Source organism: Oenanthe melanoleuca, chromosome 14 (assembly GCF_029582105.1).
Source record: "Oenanthe melanoleuca isolate GR-GAL-2019-014 chromosome 14, OMel1.0, whole genome shotgun sequence".
Classification (NCBI taxonomy): domain Eukaryota; kingdom Metazoa; phylum Chordata; class Aves; order Passeriformes; family Muscicapidae; genus Oenanthe; species Oenanthe melanoleuca.
The window spans coordinates 6,981,457-7,001,200 of record NC_079348.1 but is presented as its reverse complement, the minus strand read 5'-3'; the positions used below and the strand labels follow the sequence as shown (position 1 = coordinate 7,001,200).

Below are 19,744 nucleotides of genomic sequence, written 5' to 3'. Positions count from 1 at the left end.
CATAAAGCAGAGCTAATATTGCAGCTGCCTGGTTGGACTGTAAGCTGTCTAGGACAGGGATTGTTTTACACTGTGTGTGGACAGCACTTAGGACAATAGTGCCTGTCCTGCTTGTGACCTCTGAGACGCTCTAGTGTAGATAATGCTCCCAGCTCAGGTGAAGAAGAATACAAATGGAAGTGTCTCCTTTCTCCAGGGAAGAGAATTGCAGAAGAGAGAATATTTTTAAAAGGTGGAGTGCAGATGAAATGAGATTATTTTGTAAAATCCACAGGAAGCCAATGAAAGAGGGGATGTATTAGTACATCTTCCTGGACAAAAAAGCCTCATTAAAAACTGGGAGCAGAATGCAGCATATTTTTGCCTCTAAGTTTCTTTCAAGTGATGATTATTAAAATAGAACATCCCTTACCTAACACTTTCCACTTTTGCTTGCAAATAGAGTTGAAGTGGTAAACACCATTATGTAGAAGCATCATTCAGATGGCTTCTGATGTAAATTAAAAAGGCAGTGACATGGCGAAGGTGGAGTTCCTTGTGTAGTCAAAATCCCCATCAGAACTGGGGATGTTTTGGAAGGTCAGTTCCAAGGAAACAATGGCTGTGTGCTGTCAAAGCTGTTTTCTCTGGCTCAAGCAGGGCTGTTTGAACTTGTACTGCATCAGAACAGTTGATGCAGTTAATTTACTCTTAACAAAACTGAGAAACCAACCCAGGATTGTCTCCTTGCACCTGATAATGGATTATCTCCTAGGTACGGATGGTAGGAAATGCTCTTTCTTGGAATTGAACAGGATAGGAAAGCAAGTTAAAAATTAATATTATTTCTTATCTTACTTTGCTATGTTGGATTTCTGTCCTCTCAAATTTAAAAAACGGTTCAAAGAGCTTTTAAAGTAAAAATAGTAAAAAAATTAGTGTAAAAGGGATGACTAAATGAATTAAGTTCAGAGCCCACACACACGTCTCGCAGTAGTTCTGGATCCAGCATACCGATACTCTGCTCCACACATGTGGGGGTTTGTGGAATGCTTCATTTTTTAATTGAGTCATAATATTTCAGTTTTTCCTTCCTCTACATTTTTAATATTTGGCTAATTTCCAGCACAAGTGAAAGGGGTTGAGGCTTTCAGTATTCTGTGCTCCCAGCAGCTCTGTGAGTGCAGGAGGCTGGCTAGCCAGGAAAAGCACTTAGTACTCCCACTGAAGGAAAAGCTCAAATGTGAATTGAAGTCTTTTTAGACACCAGAGAATTCATGAAGGAGAGATATTATGAATGTTCTGGCTGTGGGAATTTCTCTTTTTTAAACTCATCCTTTGTGCCACACTGGGGTGTCTGAGTGTTGGATATGCTCTGTCAGAACCCAGGCGTCGTTAGTTCTGCTGCACAGGGGACTGTCTCTTCCACAAGACAAGAACCTCAGAAAGGACCTTTTTTTAAATTTAAGCCCGGTCCAGATAAAACACTGAAGACAACTTGATGGCTGTGTTTTTCCTTTGGCAACAAATGAGGATGTTCTGCAAAGTGAATGGAGATTACTTAAGATGATTGTGCAGCTTTGTGAATGTTGGTTAGATCTGTTGAATCTTTCACACAGACCTTTTCTGATGGGTCATTTGCTGTACAATATGCCAGAAAAGATCAGCATCAATCACTGCTGAGGAGAGGATATGGAAAGAGACTTTCATGTGTGTTCATGGATTTTTATGATGTCAGGGGCTACTCACAGCTACTCTGCACTGGGTTCCTGTCTGTTTTATATCTGAATAAAATGTAGAGGCGACTGTCTTAATATTTGCAGGACCTTTTAGACCAGGTCTGATGATTCCAGCTTTCCTTTGAAGCTGAAATCCATGAAAGCTTTAACAGTCAGTATGTGAGGTCAGGGTGGGGCTGGAGCTTCATTTGGAAGGTTTATGGATAATCCCTCGTGTTTTCCAGGCTTGGGCTGATGCCTTCCGAAGTAGCCCCGATTTAACTGGAGTAGTGCATATTTATGAAGAACTCAAGAGGAAAGGCATCGAGTTCCCCATGGCAGATCTTGATGCTCTGTCTCCAATACACACACCACAGAGGGTAAGCTGCAGCCTCACAATTCCAGGGGTGTTTTCCCAGGGTGTCTAAATAGCTGGATAACTACCCATTTTCCCCCTCCCATTTATCTGAATTTGGCTCATTTTCTCACTCCTGGAAGGATATTTTAATACTGAAAGGGCATGTAAGAGAGGCAAAATACAGACTGATAAACTGTCTCCTGCCTTGAGTTAATCAATCTGAGAATAGGGAAAGAGTTTGTAACATTTAATCTTCTACCACAAGACCACCAAACAAATGCAACTAATTTGTTCAAAGGGAGCCCAGCAGGATTTATGATAAAGATTTACTTCTTTGCTCAAAAGTGTGGTTGCTTCTGTTGATGATAACCCTGAGCCAAGGTCTGCCTGTCTATTAGGGTGTACAGAGTCTGAACCTCTCTGATCCCACGGTAATGTGAGAACTTTATACCTCTGGAAAGTTAGGTCTGGAAAGTTGACAGAACTGCTGCTTGGAAGTAACTTAATGATCACAGGTGTTCTGATTATTCACTCTGAAAACTGAAGTTAATGAATCTTTGAAGCAGCAAATGCAAGTGATCAAGGACTGAGAGATTACAATTCTTGTGTCAAGATTAATTAAATTCAGTATCTATGTATCACATCATTGTTTGGAAGCCTGCAACTTAATTCCTAGTTTAAAATAATTTATAATTATTCCTCTTTGGGTCTTGTTTTTATTTTGCTTCTCACTTTTCTTGTGAAAGTAAATGGAATTAAATGCTTGTGTCAAAAGATACAGGCATGGAAGATTTTTGGAGCTGCCAGTCTTTTCTAGGAGCTGCACTGACCTTTCCCACAAGGTGCAATTATGTTCTATATTTGAGCCTGTTTGGCCTGAGGTTGCTGACAAAGCAAGTGCTGTCCCAGCTCAGCTTTTGAACTCCTGTCTTTCTGATGTGGCAGAGTGTTCCTGAAGTTGATCCTGCAGCAAATATGCACAATTCCCAGTCTCAGCAAAGGATGAGCACCAGCTCTTACTCTTCGTCCTCTCCAACAGCGTATTCTGCTCCTCAGGCCCCAGCCTTGAATGTGACTGGTCCCATCACTGCTAATTCTGAACAGGTATTGGCATGTTGATTCTTTCAAGTGAGACTCTTTCAGCAAATCAAATTAGGAATTAATTTGCAGAGGAACTTTCATTTTAACTCTTTGGACTTTGTCTCCTAGGTCTGGCTCTACTTAGTAATCTTTCTTCCTGTTATATTGTAAAATCTGGGCTTTGGACGTGTCTCTGTGGCCTGGTAATGGCAGCACAATCTGCTGGTCCAGCTCAGTATTTTAGCAGTTATTCCCATTAGCCCCTCTCTTTTCAAGGCACAGGATGTTTTGCAAATGCAGGAAGTCAGGCCCTTGCAAATGCCCTAATACAGGATATTATTTACTCCCTGCAAAATGATAACTGCAGAGCCAAAGATTCTACTTAAAATATGTACATCTTTCCCCACACTGGAGTCAGGCACCACAGCCAAGGTCTGGCTTTAGGTGCTGTTTGCAATTGCCTCCATTCCATACAGACACAGCACAGCTGGGTTTGTGATGATAATTCTTTTCTTTTTCTGTTCCTTTTCTCCTGGGTAAACTTTTTATCTTTTTTGGTTTTTTTCCTGCTAGAATGTCTGGAGCCTGAGATATCAAGTCAGACAGAACCAGAGATATCTCAAAGTCAGTTCTTGAAAATGAACTGCTTAAACCAAAAGATTATGCAGTGTTTTGCTATCTTGTTACCCCAATTTAGATTGCCCGGCTGCGCAGTGAGCTGGATATTGTTCGTGGGAATACAAAAGTGATGTCTGAAATGCTGACAGAAATGGTACCTGGACAAGAGGATTCCTCAGACCTTGAGTTACTCCAGGTAAATTTCCTAGAAAATATGATTCTGATCCTTTCTGTACTTGTGTTTCTCTGGGGGGTATGTTTAGTTGTAGCTCACTTCACAGCCCATGCTTGGATACATGATGGATGTGGGCTGTGCCTGACCCTGGCAAGTGCCACTTGATTTTCTTCATTTGTTAAAGCTTACAGTGACAAGGATTTCCTGACTTCCCTTGAAATTTGTTCAGTGCTTTCCTCTTTGTGTAGCTAGAAGTTTTTCCCAATGTTGAATATCATGTCTCCTTTACCACTTAGCAGCTTTAGAATTGCCACAGTTTCTGTAAGCTCTGAGCATTCCTGCTTCTTTTACACCCCCCATCACCACTTGTACAGTGTCAAAACATTCCTAGTCACCATGCAGGAAAAAACACTCTATATTTCCATCTGGACTAAATAATGCTAAGAGTCTGTGGGTTCTCTGCCACTTGAAATCTTATCTATGAACTAATTGTCTTTCCAGATGTGTTTTCCTGAAGGTGTCTTAAGGCAGGTGAAGTTCCATGGTGTCCAGAGAGCTAGACTGTGTAATCAGGAGGGATTTCTTTGCTGGAAAATCTCAATCCAGGGCAGCACTGTGCATCTCAAGAGGGAAAACAGTATAAATCGAGCTCATGTCTCAGGCTTCACACCTATTTCCCAAGGCCAGTGGTCGTGGGGTGGCCTTTTGGCTGTGGAAAGTCACAGAGATCCACAGATGAGGAGCACTGTGATATGTCATTCCAGCTTCTGCCCCTAACATGGGATTTGCCTTTCCACAGCTTCAGAAATAGCCTTCTGTTTTGATCCTCCAGCGAGGAGGATGGGCTCCCACAGCAATCCGTTCAGAGGAAGGCAGGGAATGCTCTCTGTGACACATCAGAGTTTGAAATCCATCCAAAAACTGGTCTCTCCCATGCAGGCATTGTGTGTTTGTCTCAGAGCCATCATGGCAGCTGATGAGAGGCTTTGCAATAAAGAGCCTTTCAGTCACTGCCCATTTGGGTCGAACTGCTCAAAACAAAAGCAGCTTCCAGGAAACCATGACAGGCCGAAATCGAGCAGTTTGCTTACACTGAGAAACAACCACCAGCATCTTGACAGTGTAACCTTAGAGCACAGCTTTAAGGTGGAAGAACTTGATCATAAAATAGAGTGACAGCAGCGATTCTTTATTCCAGCTGGTTCCCTTCTGTGACTGGTGCATCCAAAATCTGAATCACAGAGCTGGGGAGAACCCGTTTTTGATCACAAAGGATGGTTAGTCTTTTGAGAGCTGGGTGCTGCATGCAAGGACTCCTTGCTTTGAGGTTTATATAGCCCTCCTCCTTAAATAATTCCTGACATTTTCTCCAACAATCAAATGTAAACAGCCTGTGAGAGAGCCAGCTCTGAGCAGAATAGATAGGTACTGTCAGCCCTCTCGGAAAGGCAGCAAACAAACCTCTGAAATGTCACAATCTGCTTCGAAAGTGATGGGATCAAAACTGACATTGGAGAACACATTCCTCAAGCTGTTAAGGCAGCTGGATTGCACTAGGTGAAATTTATCCAGAGCTTAGGATGTCAGACCATGCAAGGAAAACAAACACATTTTTGCTTTCATCCTGAAGGTTGTGTACCAACAAGTCATCCTTGTTTAGTGCTGAATTTTTGCTGTGAAGTGGAGCTGGGAGGTGTGGAAGATGACAGAGGGACATGCTTTAGCTGGAATGTCAGTGCTTATTGAAGTAAAACCATTGGCCTGATCACAGGCACCCTGCCATACGTCACATTACTTCGTGCAGTTCTCCTCAGCAGACCAGTTTGACCTTTGGTCCTAAAAGGCTACAGAATTCTGCTAAGTAATTGGTGATGGAAGAGATGTCCTGGAAGCATGAGAACTCCTGGTCTAGGCAAACTGAAATCAGATTTCTTGATGAGAGGCTTCAAAAATAAATGCCCTCACTCTGCATTCCTTAAAACTTTCTCCTGAAACTCTCCATAGCCTTTGTGCAGTCTCTTTCTCTGCACTTGCTCAGTGGAAGGGAACATTACTGTGTGTCTCAGTGCTGGAGGGTGTGTGGAACACTCACCTTTTGATGCTCCTGCTCCTTGGTTTGTCTTTACACTCATGTTCTCTGTAGTTGGTAAGTTGTGTGTCACCAGCACTTCTCATCCTAACACACATGTAATACCTGTGGTAGCCCTGATGAAACCTTTTTCCCCCACATGTTCTATTATCCACATCATTTGATTTTTAAGGATGATACTGCCAAAAAGAGCAGATTGAATTTTCCTTGAAAGCTTTCTTCTGGGAAGGTGTTGTATTAACATGCTTTATTCTTAAAACAGATGACTAAAATATAGATATTTATTTTCTAAGTGCTCTAAGTGCTCAGAGTTAAAGAAGAATCAGGAAGTTGAATTGTGAATAGACTCTCAAGGTTTTGTGCCATCATTTCTTGAAGGGCATTTGATTAGATGTGCTTTTGGGTGACATTTAATCATGCAAAGATAAACTTGTCTTAGTGTTTCTCAGCTGCAGGATATGTTTGGCTGTGAACAGGGCTCAACTAAATCTACTTATTGCTTGTTGCTTATCAGACTGTGTGTGCTCAATGCATTCCTCCTAGGAGCTGAACCGAACCTGCAGAGCCATGCAGCAGAGAATTGTGGAGCTTATCTCACGAGTGTCCAATGAAGAAGTCACAGAGGAGCTGCTGCACGTGAATGATGATTTAAATAACGTCTTCCTCCGATATGAAAGGTGGGGCATCTCTCCCAGCAACCATTTGCATTCATTCAGGGTTTTCACTTAAGAATAAAATAGGTCAGTTGGTGAAATTGGGCCTTCTGGGCCAAGGGTCCAACATGACACAGAGAACCAAACCACAGGAGCCATTTACACAGTGGTTTTATGGCCTTTTATGGTAACATTCCTGTTTCAGTTGATTCTTTTAATACTGTGATCTTTTTTGTACTATGCACTGAATTTTTATGGGGCATATCCATGAAATGCAAGGCAACTTTGTGAAAATACTCTGAATGCAGAGGCTCAAATCTGCAAGTCCCTGTTGTGCAGGGCTGTACAGGTTTAGGGACTTGGGACCAAAAATAGCACAGCCAGTCACTAGTTCCCCTGCTAGCTAGGGCTCTGCACAAATCTCTGTGCTGCTTCCTGGCTTAGGGAGGCTCCCATGAGCTCTCTCTGCCCTCTGATCTCTTGAGCTTTCCAGTCTCAGTGCTGGTGCAAGGGGAGCTGCCTGAGGTGGGCGGGAGCATCGTGCATGCAAAGGGTTTGTTTTTAAGTAACACTTAAAATCTTGAAAAAGGGAAAAAAAAAAAAAGCTCTTGTGCAGGGCTAATGTTTCGAAGAGCTGGTCTGTAGGAATCATCCCCAGGGACCGGACTGGGGGCACAGGACTTTCGACATGCCAGACAAAGGCGCTGTCAGGCACATCTGCTGCAGGAGGCGACACGTGATGCTGCAGTCTTGGGAAAGTTTAATCTTCCCCTTAATCACAGGCCTGGGGAGCGAGGCACTAAAGAGTACCCTTTGTTCCTTGCTCTTAGCACAGGGCTTTGTTTCTCAAGCCTTTAAAAATAAATTAGACTCTAGATCTGTGAATTTGTGCTGTCACAGCAAAGGCTGCAAAGACGACTCGGTGCCCTCGATTTTGCCTTTGATTTGTCGTTCAGAGGAGATGGGGCAAACTTTGAAACAAGCGCTGGCTTTTTGTGTGAAATGGTGTGTGTTTCATGCACAAGCAGGATCCTACAAGTGGCAGAGTGTAACTATCACTGAGGTTTAGCCTGGTCACCCTTAATATTTTTTCTATTTCCCCCCATCTGCGACTTTGCTGACTGTGGCTGATGTGTTTGTAGTCATTATTCATGAAAGGGGAGCTGAGTGATGTTAGCAAGTCATTTGTGCTGGAATAGCTGCACTGGTCTGAGCATTCAATAAATTCCAGTTCCTCCTCTGCTATTCCAAAAGCTCCACATCCATCATGCTGATTTCTAGCACAGGGACTAAGCTCTGTCAGTGACTTAAGCAGGAGCTCTGGCCTTTGCTGTGAAGCCTTGGGATGTAAATGAACAGAAGCCTTTTGGTGAGAAATGAGGTGGGAGGTGTCTTAGGTTTCCAGCAAAGGGAGTTGGATTTCCAGTAATAGCAAACACCCACAGTTTCCTAAAATTGAAATTTGGGCCTGAATTTGGTTTTGCTGCCTTTTAAGTCTGCATTTTCCTCTGTTACATTAAGAAAACATTTTAGTTTGCTTGACTTTCCCTGTTGTATTTTGTCCATCTGGGAGAAAACCCGGAGGATTATATGAATATTATGGGCTTTTTGCTGGAAAGAGAGACTATTTCTGAACCTACTTTGAAAAATTCAAACCTCCAAGAAATCATGGTGCCTTTTCATGTTAAGGAAGGAGGTCACCTGGCCTCAGACAGGCCATAGGAGTAGGTAGTTTTTAGTTCATAGAATCACAGAATGGTTTGGATTAGAAGGACCTCAACATTCATCTAATCCCACCCCTCTGCCATGGGTGAGGACACCTTCCACTAGACCAGCCTGGCCTTGAAGACTTTCATGAAAGCTGGGTTTAGGCTTGTGGCCCCAGATGCATGGAGTAAAGAAGAGATCAGAGCTTGACTTACCAGACTTCTCCTTAGAACCATGAAGGTTTTATCCAACATCATTACCTTTCCTTGTTGGAAAGTACCAACTTATAGTATAGGCTGTGACCATCTTTGAATCAACTCAGGTTGTTTTAAGCAGTGTATCTGCTGTTCATTGTCACTCGTGTCATTGTGCCTGGGTTGGGCTGTGCCACACACAAATGGCTCCTCATTTATATTATTGCAGCAAGAGGGAGCTGGTAAGTGGGAGTGAGATGAGCTGCCGTGCTTGGCTTGTTGAGCTGTGAGCATCAATCTTGCTGCAGTTCCCCCTGTCCCTTGGCTCACACAACAGTCTGTCACAAAGCACTTAATGATTAAAACCCCCCACCCCCAACCAAAAGACAAATCCTGCAGTGTTTTTCAAGCATTTGCTGCAAGATCAGATTAGTCAACTTCAAATCCACCTTTGCCAAGAGTGCAACTTCTCAGCAATCTTCCCTTTGTCCTGCCTTGGAGTTAAAGCTTTCAGGCTTCCCTTTGGAGCCAGAGAAAACAAAGTTCAGTGGCAAGCATGTCATGGCTTGGTTATAAACTCATGTTTTTTATTATTTATTGGTGGCTTTGATAATCCATGTTGTTTTTTGTTTTGTTTTGGTTTTTTTTCCCCTAAACAGATTTGAACGATACAGATCGGGACGCTCCACACAGAACGCCAGCAATGGAGTAAGTACCTCACTCCCTTGATTCTCTCATACCAGCTCTGGTACTATCAGTAGTACCACCCCTTTTACCTGCCCAGCCCTGTGTCCTGCCTCTACTGGCTAATGGTGGACGCCAGCAAAAGTAAGAATGTGGCAAACACCAGGGGACAACTTTTAGCTCAGGAAGTCACTTCACACTACAAGATCTCTGTGTTTACAATCCTTGATGGATTTTCATTCCTCTATTAACTTTTTTGATTGCTTTTGAGTCCATGTGGACTTTAGGAGTTCACAATGTCCTTAAGCAATAAGTTCCACAGTTTCACTATACATTTTTACATATTTATTTTCCATTTATATATAACAAATATTTTGTTTACATTTGATCAAGTCACTTAATGGTTTTTGTTTGCTTCACCTAATTTTTCTTCACTGTGTCTTACAATACCACTGTTCAGGTTAATTTTCTTCATGCCATTCATAATTTTAGGAGCCACTCTCATCTCCTATTTAAGCAGCCCCTTTCCAAGCTGAGGAGTTCTAATTATTCTTTAAATGAAAACTCTTTTGTAGCTGTTTTGTAGTGTTCAAGGTCTGAGTTCATGATGAATCTGTACTTCTATTACATTTTCTACTGTTTACTTTGCTTCATCACTTCTGCAGTGTGATGCAAACTTCAGCAAAGACTCTGTATTGTCACTTTAGTCACAACAAAGAAGTTTTGTTTCTGAAAACACTTTATACCTAATGTGGAAAATTTTGATGTTTAATGTACTGCAAGAAGAAGTTTCTGGCATGTGTAATTTCTGTGTTTCTTGTCCTGACAGGTACTGAATGAGGTGACAGAAGATAATTTAATAGATTTGGGTCCTGGCTCTCCAGCTGTTGTGAGCCCAATGGTCGGAAACTCAGCACCTCCATCTTCACTTTCTTCACAGCTTGCAGGGCTTGGTGAGTGCCTGATCTACATCATGCTCTCCACTTAATGTTGCCAGGTGGCCTTCAAAAGGTTTGGGTATTTGGCTTACAGGAGGATCAGAAGGCATTCCCACTCTCCTGCACTGTGGCAATCTGCAACTGAGAACCAGCCTGGAACAAGGGAGGGATTTATTAATCAGAGGGAAGACTGATGGAAAGGGTGCAGGTTGTTGTTCATAGCAGAACTTGTGCTACTATTTCTGCTTAGTTATAATTCTCTGTGAAAATCAGCCTGGTGAATGTTCTTGATTTCCCTTCTATAAATTACATTTGAAACCTTTAGGTGAAAGGTTTTATGAAACTCTTAGGTGATTTACATTAAACGAAACCAAAGATTGTGTGATTGGATCACTGGGTTTGACTGAAGGTTCTCCACCTCTTTCAGCATTGCACGAATGCCATATCCCTTTGTTTGAAAGTGTTGATTTCACACTCAGTAACTGAGAGAAAACACTGTGGAGAAAACTACTGTCCATGCCTAAAATTTTGGACTGTGTTAGTGACCAGTAGATATCTCAGGATATTGGCAGCAGATTCACACCAATTCCCACATGCTGGCTTCTTGGTGAGGAGGATTTATGGAGTGGTGCTTCCAGGATGAATTAGATCATCTCTACATTTTTCTTTTAAGAACACATGATTAGCATCCTCCAGCCTTTTTTGAACAAAACTGTCCTCAGTACTGTAGCTGTTAATGGTGATTGCATATGGTTTGTTATTTCACTGGTTCACTATTTTTTCTCCTCTGGTTGCAGACTTGGGCACAAACAGTGTCAGTGGCACACTCAGCTCCCTCCAGCACAGTAATCCTAATCCTCGTGATGACTTTGACATGTTTGCACAGACAAGAGGCAGCTCCTTGGCTGAGCAGCGAAAGAAGTAAGTTGGAGCTTGTCTTTAGCACTGAGTCATGGCACTGCTGTTTTCTAAGGACATAAATCTGAAACTTCAGACTGAAAAAGTAGTTTTGTCATATGCCTTTGTGCTTTTGATTCAATCCCTGTCCTTTTGGATGTTATTAATATGAGCAAGTAGAGAAGTTCCTGCTGTTGGACAGAGCAGACTGGCTGGGTACTGACTATCTTAGTTAATGAGCTCACTGGAAGCTTGGATGTGTGCTTGTGCCTTTTCCTAAAGGCTTGTCATCCCATCCACCCATGTCTGAGATACAGGAACAGAGGGGTCCTTCACCTGAAAGTCATGGATGTACTTTGGTGACTGAATTACTGTCATCAAAGCCTTGGAAACAGAATTACCATCCAGTTAACTCTTCTTTTAGCCCCAGTCAGACTCACTCAGGCTGTCAAGACAGTGTAGCTTGCCTGGCTCCATGCTATCCCTAATTTGTTTATATGCATAGGGCTTGCATCTCTGGAGCTGCAAATCTGGCACTTTCAAGGGCATTTAACAGGTCAAATTATTTTAATGTAAAATAAATCTATGCAGTTATTAAGAAATCCTTTGATCCCTGTCAAGTGATATTCAATAAAAGACACACTCAGGTATTTTTCTTTCATATATTATATCTTGCCTCCTGACTTCAGATTTTAGAGGAAATAGGGGCTACCAGCAGTCAGAACATCATCAATATCCTGTCTCAAGCTAAGAAATGCTGTTAAATAGTTTATCAAAAATTCAGAAAACTTGAGCCTACGAATATATTGGGCTCTTTTATTTGCAGTTATCAATATAGCTGTTGGTATTGCCTCAGCTGTGGTATCAGTGCTGAGAAGAAATGCTCTAATGTAGAGGGATAGGCCACCACTGGAGATTTTAAGAGCTAGGAGCCTTAATGTACAGTTAGAAAGGAGATGCATTGCAGGAGAGATCTAATCAAGGTCCCTCTGTCTCTTGTGCTAAATGAAGCACAAAACTACCCTTCCCACACCGTAGCTAATGGAACAAGGAGCACGGATCATCCATGATTTCACAAGGGAGGATTGCTCTGTCTTCCTTGGATTGTGCACTATATAAACAGAGCAGCAGGGAGGAGGAAAGGCATCAGTGTGACATGCTGTGGTGTGTAGGTGACAGCTCTGGGTGTGAGAGCTCTGGGTGCTGTGCTCACAGCTTGGGAGAAGCCAGCATGAGGAGGAGAGAGGGCTCCCCCTGCTCAGGCAGCAGCCCCTGCCAGGAGCTGATTTTGGGGCACGTGTTTGTGTCTGCTGCAGCTCATGCTTCACCACTGTGCTCTCTGAGAGGATGCTGCTGCCTCTGTCACCTGACTGCTACATGTCCCTTTTGCTTTGCAATTTAAGAGGCTTTTAACAGCTCTGTAAATAGTGCATTTCTTTGTCTGCTTCACTGCAGTTGCATACTTTCATCTCTCTTCAAGTCTCGCTCTGCTTTGCCCCCTATGCACACATCAAGGTCAGGCTTCCAGATGTCATATCCAAATCTTTGTTAAACATAATCTGCAGTCAGGCCTCTTTTCACTTCTTTTCACAAGTCCCCCACTTGCTCTTGGACATTCTTAGGGTGCCTCATGACCTGTTTGCCTGCCTTTCATACTACTGATCTTACTCCCTTTACTTCAAGGTGCTTTCAAAAACTGATGGGTGGCCTTTGTACAGGGCAAGCTCCTCTTCTTGGGGTACACACAGTACCCTCCAAGTCTTGTTAAGAAAAAGAACGTGCTTTCTGGTTCCCAGGCGAGTAAATCAGGGTATCCAAAGTATTATTCTCCTATGAGGAAAGGCTGGGAGAATTGGGATTGTTCAGCCTGGAAAAGATAAGGGATTCGGGTAACCTAATTCCAATACCTGAGGGGAGCCTACAAGAAAGATGAGGAGACATTATTTACAAGGGTATGAAGTGACAGGACAAAGGGGAATGGCTTCAAAGTGAGAGAGTAGGGTTAGATTGAATATTGGGAAGAAAAATTGGTGGAGCACTGGTACAGGTTGCTAGAGAAGCTGTGGCTGCCCACTGGAAGTGTCCAAGGCCAGGCTGGATAGAGCTTGAAGCAACCTGGGATACTGGAAAGTGTCCCTGCCCATGGCAGGGGTGGAATGAGAGGATCTTTTAACCTCCCTTCCAACCCAGGCCTTCCTGTAATTCCATGATTGCTAATGGGTGGCTGCTGGACTTTAGCTCTGTGGTTTGTTCCTTTCTTGCAGCGTGACGTACGAGGATCCACAGGCTGTCAAAGGACTGGCATCTGCCCTGGATGTTCGGAAACAGAACACGGGAGGGGTAGGTCATGGCTCTGTGTTTTGTTACCCGTGTGGAATCCAAGCTGGGGCAGCTGCTTTGACTGAGCTTCTCATTCTGTATTCCAGCAACGTGGTAGTAATGGCTGTTTTGAAATTGATATCTGGGAGCAAGTACTTGCTCAGTAATGATCTCTAAAGAGATGCTGCACTCCAGTCTAAAAGACTTCAGAATCATAGTGGGTAAATTCTCCTGTGTCCTTGCAGCTTTCCTGGGGAGTCCAGCTTTTTGGCTGGAATCACTGCTGAGAAGAATTAAATGGGGAATGTCCTGTGAACACTGATGTGCATTGGCTTGATTTGGTTTTGCTTATGAAAGTCTTAATCTACTAGACTTTGCTCCAAGTGCATGGATACACAAGTGAGTTACAGGGAGAGAAATTATGTAGACTTTTAATGCTTCGCATTCTTTGCCATTACTGCCCTCACTTGCAGCCTGTTCTGATCGCCCAGGGCAGGCTCTTGCTCTCTTGTGTGGGCAGAAGAGCCCCATGTGCTGTCACCTCACAGCAGCTGACACTTAAAACATGGGTGAGAGAGCTTGGGCAGCTTTGTCTGCATCCTTCGGTGAAGGAGCTTTCAGGTCATTCCTCGACCCCTTTTTGCCACCCTGCTTTTTAAAACTGTGGTGCTCTTTTGTACATAGCTGTGTGTAAGTTTTTAGAGGCCAGAGCAAGTTCAGAGCCTTTTCCAGTCCAATTTTGGGCTGTGATGACCACTAGGGAGCACGGCAGAGCCAGCGTAGCATGGGAGAGCCAATGCAGTGTGCACATGCCTCTCACCAGGGAGAATTGTCTCCCCATGCCTTGGCTGATCCCACCCTGGTTCTTTCATGACATGAAGAGAGAGTGCTCTGGGCAGCTGGCATGCCTGGCAGCTTGTGCTCCAAGCTTGTGTTGGGAGCCAGCTGGGGTCAGATCACAGCTGCCTGCCTGCTCCAGCCATCGTTCAGTGGGAGCAGGACCTCAGCTCCTACAGAGCATCCCCTAGCCCACAAACCTACCTGCTTCTTCCTGTCCCTGTCCTCCTGCAGGAAGGGTAATTTATAACCCAGGTCAGCTCCATGACCAGCTGGAGCTCAGCCCCACAAAAACTCATGGCAGCAGCACAGAGGAAAAGGGGAAGCATGAGGAGGCAGGGACAGAAATATTCCTTCACAGGAATTCCTGAATCCAGTGTGACATCCCAAGCCTTCAGTATCACTGAGCTGTTATTGGCAGGACCTGGGGAAGGATTTGAGATTCTGCTCTTTGTTCCTGGCTAACCAAATGCAAGGGGCTTGCATTTAGCTGGTCAAGGGGGATGTATTCCCTCAGGGGCCTCAGGGTCATGTCTTTATTTATTAACACTTTTGTTCCCAGCCAGTACTGTGCTAAGCACCAGCACAACATGTCATTCACACCAGCAGAGCTGCTGCTCTGCCCTAAGTGTTATCAGTCCAAAGGGCTGTGGGTAAGCTCATCTGAGGGTCAAAGTTTTTTGGGGTAAATGCCTTATAGGTTGTGGATCTTGGGGCTCTGAGTTGTCAAGACTTTCAGCCTCTTTTCAAAGGTCCTGGAGACTGTATCATGTAATCAGAAGACCTTGTTTTGAAATGCAGTCGCTCTGTAATTGGTAAATACTTTTTCTCAACTGTTGTGGGGCTTGTGGGTGTCTCTTCTTAAAGGAAATAAAAATTAAACTCTCCTAAAGTTACCAGCCCCAGCATGTGTAGCAAAAAACTGGTAGTGCTCAGTAAACGAAAACATAGGCTTTAATTTGGGTAGAGCTAATTTAAGAACAGCTCTGGGGAGGAGCCAAAAGCTTTGCAACACATTCTTCACACACGTCTCGTTCCAGCACAGTTGTCCAGTGGTAGAATTCAGCACATCCGACGTTTCTAATGTAGTCATTCTCGGAATGGTCTGCAGAGAGGAGGCTGATCACGTGGCATTAGCTGTCTTTTAATGTGATTTAGCAGCTGGAAACAAGATGAGCTAAAAATACACTGTTTTCTTAATATTGCTTTTCCATGTTGGGAATTGCTTTTGTTGCCACAGAGTTGTTGCATGATCACAACTGGGAAGAGAGGTGTCCAAGAAACAATTCTCTGGTGTTACACAGGGAGTATGAATTTGGAATTATTTCCCCCTCTTTTTTTTCCCCCTCAGAAAATGAGACATAAAAGATTGCAGCTGATTCTCCATTACCTGTGTTAATGGGGACAGGAGAGGTGTCCCATTTGTACAGGTGTCTGTACATTACACACCAGTGGCTCTCTGCTGAGCTCTTCCAGTTCTGGGCTGGTGCCACTGCACTCTGCTGAGCCTGAGCAAGCCCCTCCAGAGCTGGAGATGACTCTGCATCCCACCCTGGCTCAGGGAGGAGATGCTGAAGGACACAAAACCATCTTAGAGTGTTTGTGGTGCTGTGCCATGCAGTTTGCAGCCTGCTCAGGGGAGCTGGATGCATCAGCAGTCCTTTAACCTCTGCGCTTTTCAAGAGGGGCAGTTTGAAAGGCTGCCAGGACACTGCAGCAAACTGCCCTGACTTCCCCTCCACTCAACACCATCACAGAGCTGCTGTGCTGTCTGTGTGGGGCACAGTCTGTCTGCTGAGGGCAAGGACATGAGCAGGGTGTGCTGCAACCCACAGCTTCATAAACAAGGGGGTTCCATCGAGTGTGACATGGGAGTTTCCAGTGCAGTCTCACTGACTGCAGAAGCTTGTACAGCCTCACTTTTCCTTCTTCTAAGAAGATGACAAACATCAGCCTCACTACTAGCCAGTGATTGGTTTATTTTATTATTATTTTTATTTTTAAGGACATGAGGGAGTGGTAAAACACTGTGAACTGTCTGTAGGAAGTGCAGAATTCTGGTTGAGGTCTGTCCCCATATGGACAGAGCTGACAGGCAGAGGGGGACACAGCTGCTGCCAGGAGCTACTGTAGGCAACTCTGTGTGTGTGTGTGTGTCTGTGTATGTGAAGTTTTTAACTGTTTTATTACTTGATCACGGGTTGTTGCTGTGGTTTCTCTCTTTATGGACCTTTCTGTTCTCAACACAGAGGAGAGGTAAAGGTGGGAACTCAGACATGGAGCCCATAGACAAGTGGCTAATTACACAAGGAATGGTGAGGACTTCACCAGTGAAGCAATTCCTACTGCCCACCCCAGTCCCTGACCTAGAATAACCATCCTCCATTCACCTCTTGTCCTGCCCTATTGAACCGCTTGAAATCAGACAGTACAAGGAGTTTATTTCCCACCTACATCATTACCTGGGGCAAAGGGAAAGATTTGCATCAATTTCTGGTTTATACAGCACAAAGACCTGTAAACAACCAAATAATTTGTAGGATCCCACATCACCTTCAGAAGAGGCCTGGGGATCCATTTGGTTCCTTCTACTGTCTTGATTTATTTATGCAGTATCCACTTTTCGAGGGATAAACACAAGTCTTATGGATCTTATTCATAAAGAGGACACTTGCTATCTGTCTGTAAAGCAGCCTTTTCTGGTAGTGCTTAGCTTCATGGTCTGGAATAAACATAGGGAAGATGCAGAATCTTATGTAGTTGAATGGAGTGATGTAGGGATCATTCATTATGCAAGGAAGGGGATGGGGGAACTACTGCCCACATTGGCATCTTCAACTCCACTGGCATTAGGAATCAGACTCCAAAAGTTACAAGAGTGTTTCTGGCTTTAAGGATTTAATTCCTATGTCTGGTGATGCCAGTGCCTTGATAAAATCAGGTTTCTGAAGATCACTGAACCTGTGCACATTCTGACCTTGTTTGAAGTTGTCCTTCATCAATGTGCTTGCAGAGAGAAGTTCAAAGCCTGCTTTAGGTGCAGAAGCCAGAGGAAGGGAAAAACAGCCTCAGCTATGCCTTAAAGCCAAGTTCTAAAACCATTTTTTTGGACGATGTAATCCATCATTTTAAGTGTTTGAGATTAGTACCAATAATGTGACCCAACTAATAATGTAGAAAATCCACTTGAGACAGTCCTGGCTGCAGTCAGAGAGCTGCAGGGAGAAGTCTCTTTGCTCTGGGATGTGTTGGCACCTGTGGGAGCACCAGGAATCCCATGGGGCAGGAATGTCTCACTCCAGGGACAGCCCTGAATGTCCTAGACTAAGCTGCCCAATGCTTAAATAGAAAAACATCCCAGAAAGTTTAAAGTTTAGAAAATCCAGGGTGTGCAGTATCTACTCTGTGAAACACTTCCATTTATTCTGCTGGATGTAGGGCTAATCCAGATTATTTCTCAGGGCCATCTTGGAAATTTGGCAGAAGTTTGCAAGGCTGGTACACACACAGTGATGGGACAGGTGTTGTATCTACCTGCCCAAAAACAGCTCCATGCCTGCTCACACACATGGATAAGCCCACTGTGGGTACCTGTCCCTGGGAGCCAGAGTGTCATTTTAGTGCTGTCAGACACCCTCAGCTCACAAGGAGAGAATAAAAGCTGTAAAATGAGCAGCAGTATCAGCTTTGCCTCTGATACTGTTGGCTGTGGCTCACAGAGGCTCTCGCTGTTCGGTGGCTCTGTTGCAGCCAGGGATGTGCTGTGCCACTGTTAGATGTTCATCCATAATGAATAATCCAGTGATTGAGTTAGTTCTTCTTCTTTGCCTTTCCACTGTTTACAAGAGCGGGGAAGCATGAAATCAGCACCCCTGCTGTTCACACCACTCACACCACTGCTTTATTAAAAAAGCAAACAGCATATTCCTTCATTGGCTTGTGGTTATTCAGTCTGGAAAAAGGATACTGCAGCATTCATGGAGGCATATGGATTTGGGGAGGGAAGGGGGCCTGGTTGTCCAACCAGTCACTGCTCTTACAAACCTTTCACCTTGTTTGTATGCTAAATACAAGAGAGAAATACCTAAAATAGAACTAAACTAATCATTAACTCAGTTTCTCTCTTAACTGGCTGTAGTTCTTAACAGTATTTATTAATATGACCTGTAGCATTTACAATGCCAGTGGATAATTAGAATCCCAGGTATGAACTTGATGTGCCCACTCTGTGGGGTGCTTTTTGAACTTTGATGAGGAGGAAGGGGGTGAGCTGACACTGCTGTTCCCTGTGCCTGTACAACACTGAGACCACTCGAAATGAATTCTCCACCTGCCAGAGTGCTTCTCACATCTCACGACCTGACATTGTTCTGTACAAACTGGGATACATTTCAGCTTTGGGTTGAGTGCTTCCCAATCCATTTCTCTGCATCCCATTTCACCATACTCCTTGCAGTCTCTGGCTCTCCTCTCCTAGTGAATTTGGCAGTGTTGTTCTTATTTCCACTTAACTTGTGGCTCAGTTCTGCCATCAGGATGATGCCAGAACCATGGAGACAGACACAACCCACACTTTTTATCCATCCCAGCTCTACCTACAAAATTAAAGTAAGCAAAATTATATTGGCAGAAAATGTTTCTGGTTTTAATATGCCTGAGGGATGGGAGGTGAGCTGTTCCAGTGACAGCTCTCTGCAGTGTGAGGTCAGGGTTTTGCCATGCAGGGGTCCATATCAACAGCAATTAGGCTCAGACTTTACCACAGAGCCATGTTTTAGTGCAGGTAGTCATAGTTCCCTTCTCATGAGATTGGACAGCTATTGAGATTTGCATTAATATATTCCTTTCTTAGAATAATCTGTCAACCCACTCACATACCAAATGGGTTATTTGTTATGAAAGTGAGAAGTAGATATTGCTTAAGCCACCATGTCAGGATATTAATTGGGACAGTGGCAGGGGAAGGATGAAAATGAACCAGAATTCACAGACAGTGATATGAACACCACTCAGCATTCTATCTTGACTGCCAGCAGCATGCCTGGCTGGAGAGGAGAGCCCTCTTTGTAGGAAAGATAGGTGAGTAAACATTAAATGAAACAAACCTCTGTTAATTAGTAACCAAGTGGGATGCCGCTGCGTGCCTTCAAGAGAGAGATAGGATCTGAGATGTGGAAATGCCTTGAGTAAGGTGAGACTGTTGAATAACATCATCTTCTTGGAAACTGAAGTGCTTGAACTGTGGGTAAGCCCAAAAACAGACACGAGAAGATCTCCTTTCTTCTGTGTGGTGGGGCCCCTCTCCCTGTTGAAGGCAAGCAGGTGCTTTCCCTTCTCCAAAGACCACGGGGGTGTCCTCAGCCAGCCGTGGTGTTTTCAGAGCAAGGATAACCAATCCCCCGTGTCAGGGCACGCCTGTCCTATCCAGATGTGCTGGTTGTTGTGTGGGCACAGCAGGTTGTGCTGGGGAACACGCTGCACCTGAGCCCTGCCAGCCC

General features: G+C 44.0%; 1 protein-coding gene across 2 annotated transcripts in view; it reads left to right on the top strand.

Annotated features, from left to right (window-relative positions):
• Positions 1 to 19,744, top strand: part of TOM1L2 (target of myb1 like 2 membrane trafficking protein) — a 56,164-nt gene that overhangs the window by 23,758 nt on the left and 12,662 nt on the right. For both annotated transcript variants that reach the window (XM_056503224.1, XM_056503223.1), the window contains exons 5-12: positions 1,943 to 2,077; positions 3,001 to 3,159; positions 3,833 to 3,949; positions 6,561 to 6,694; positions 9,231 to 9,279; positions 10,085 to 10,208; positions 10,991 to 11,114; positions 13,355 to 13,430. In XM_056503224.1, coding sequence (XP_056359199.1) covers positions 1,943 to 2,077; positions 3,001 to 3,159; positions 3,833 to 3,949; positions 6,561 to 6,694; positions 9,231 to 9,279; positions 10,085 to 10,208; positions 10,991 to 11,114; positions 13,355 to 13,430 — 918 coding nt within the window. The remainder of the gene's footprint in view (positions 1 to 1,942; positions 2,078 to 3,000; positions 3,160 to 3,832; positions 3,950 to 6,560; positions 6,695 to 9,230; positions 9,280 to 10,084; positions 10,209 to 10,990; positions 11,115 to 13,354; positions 13,431 to 19,744) is intronic.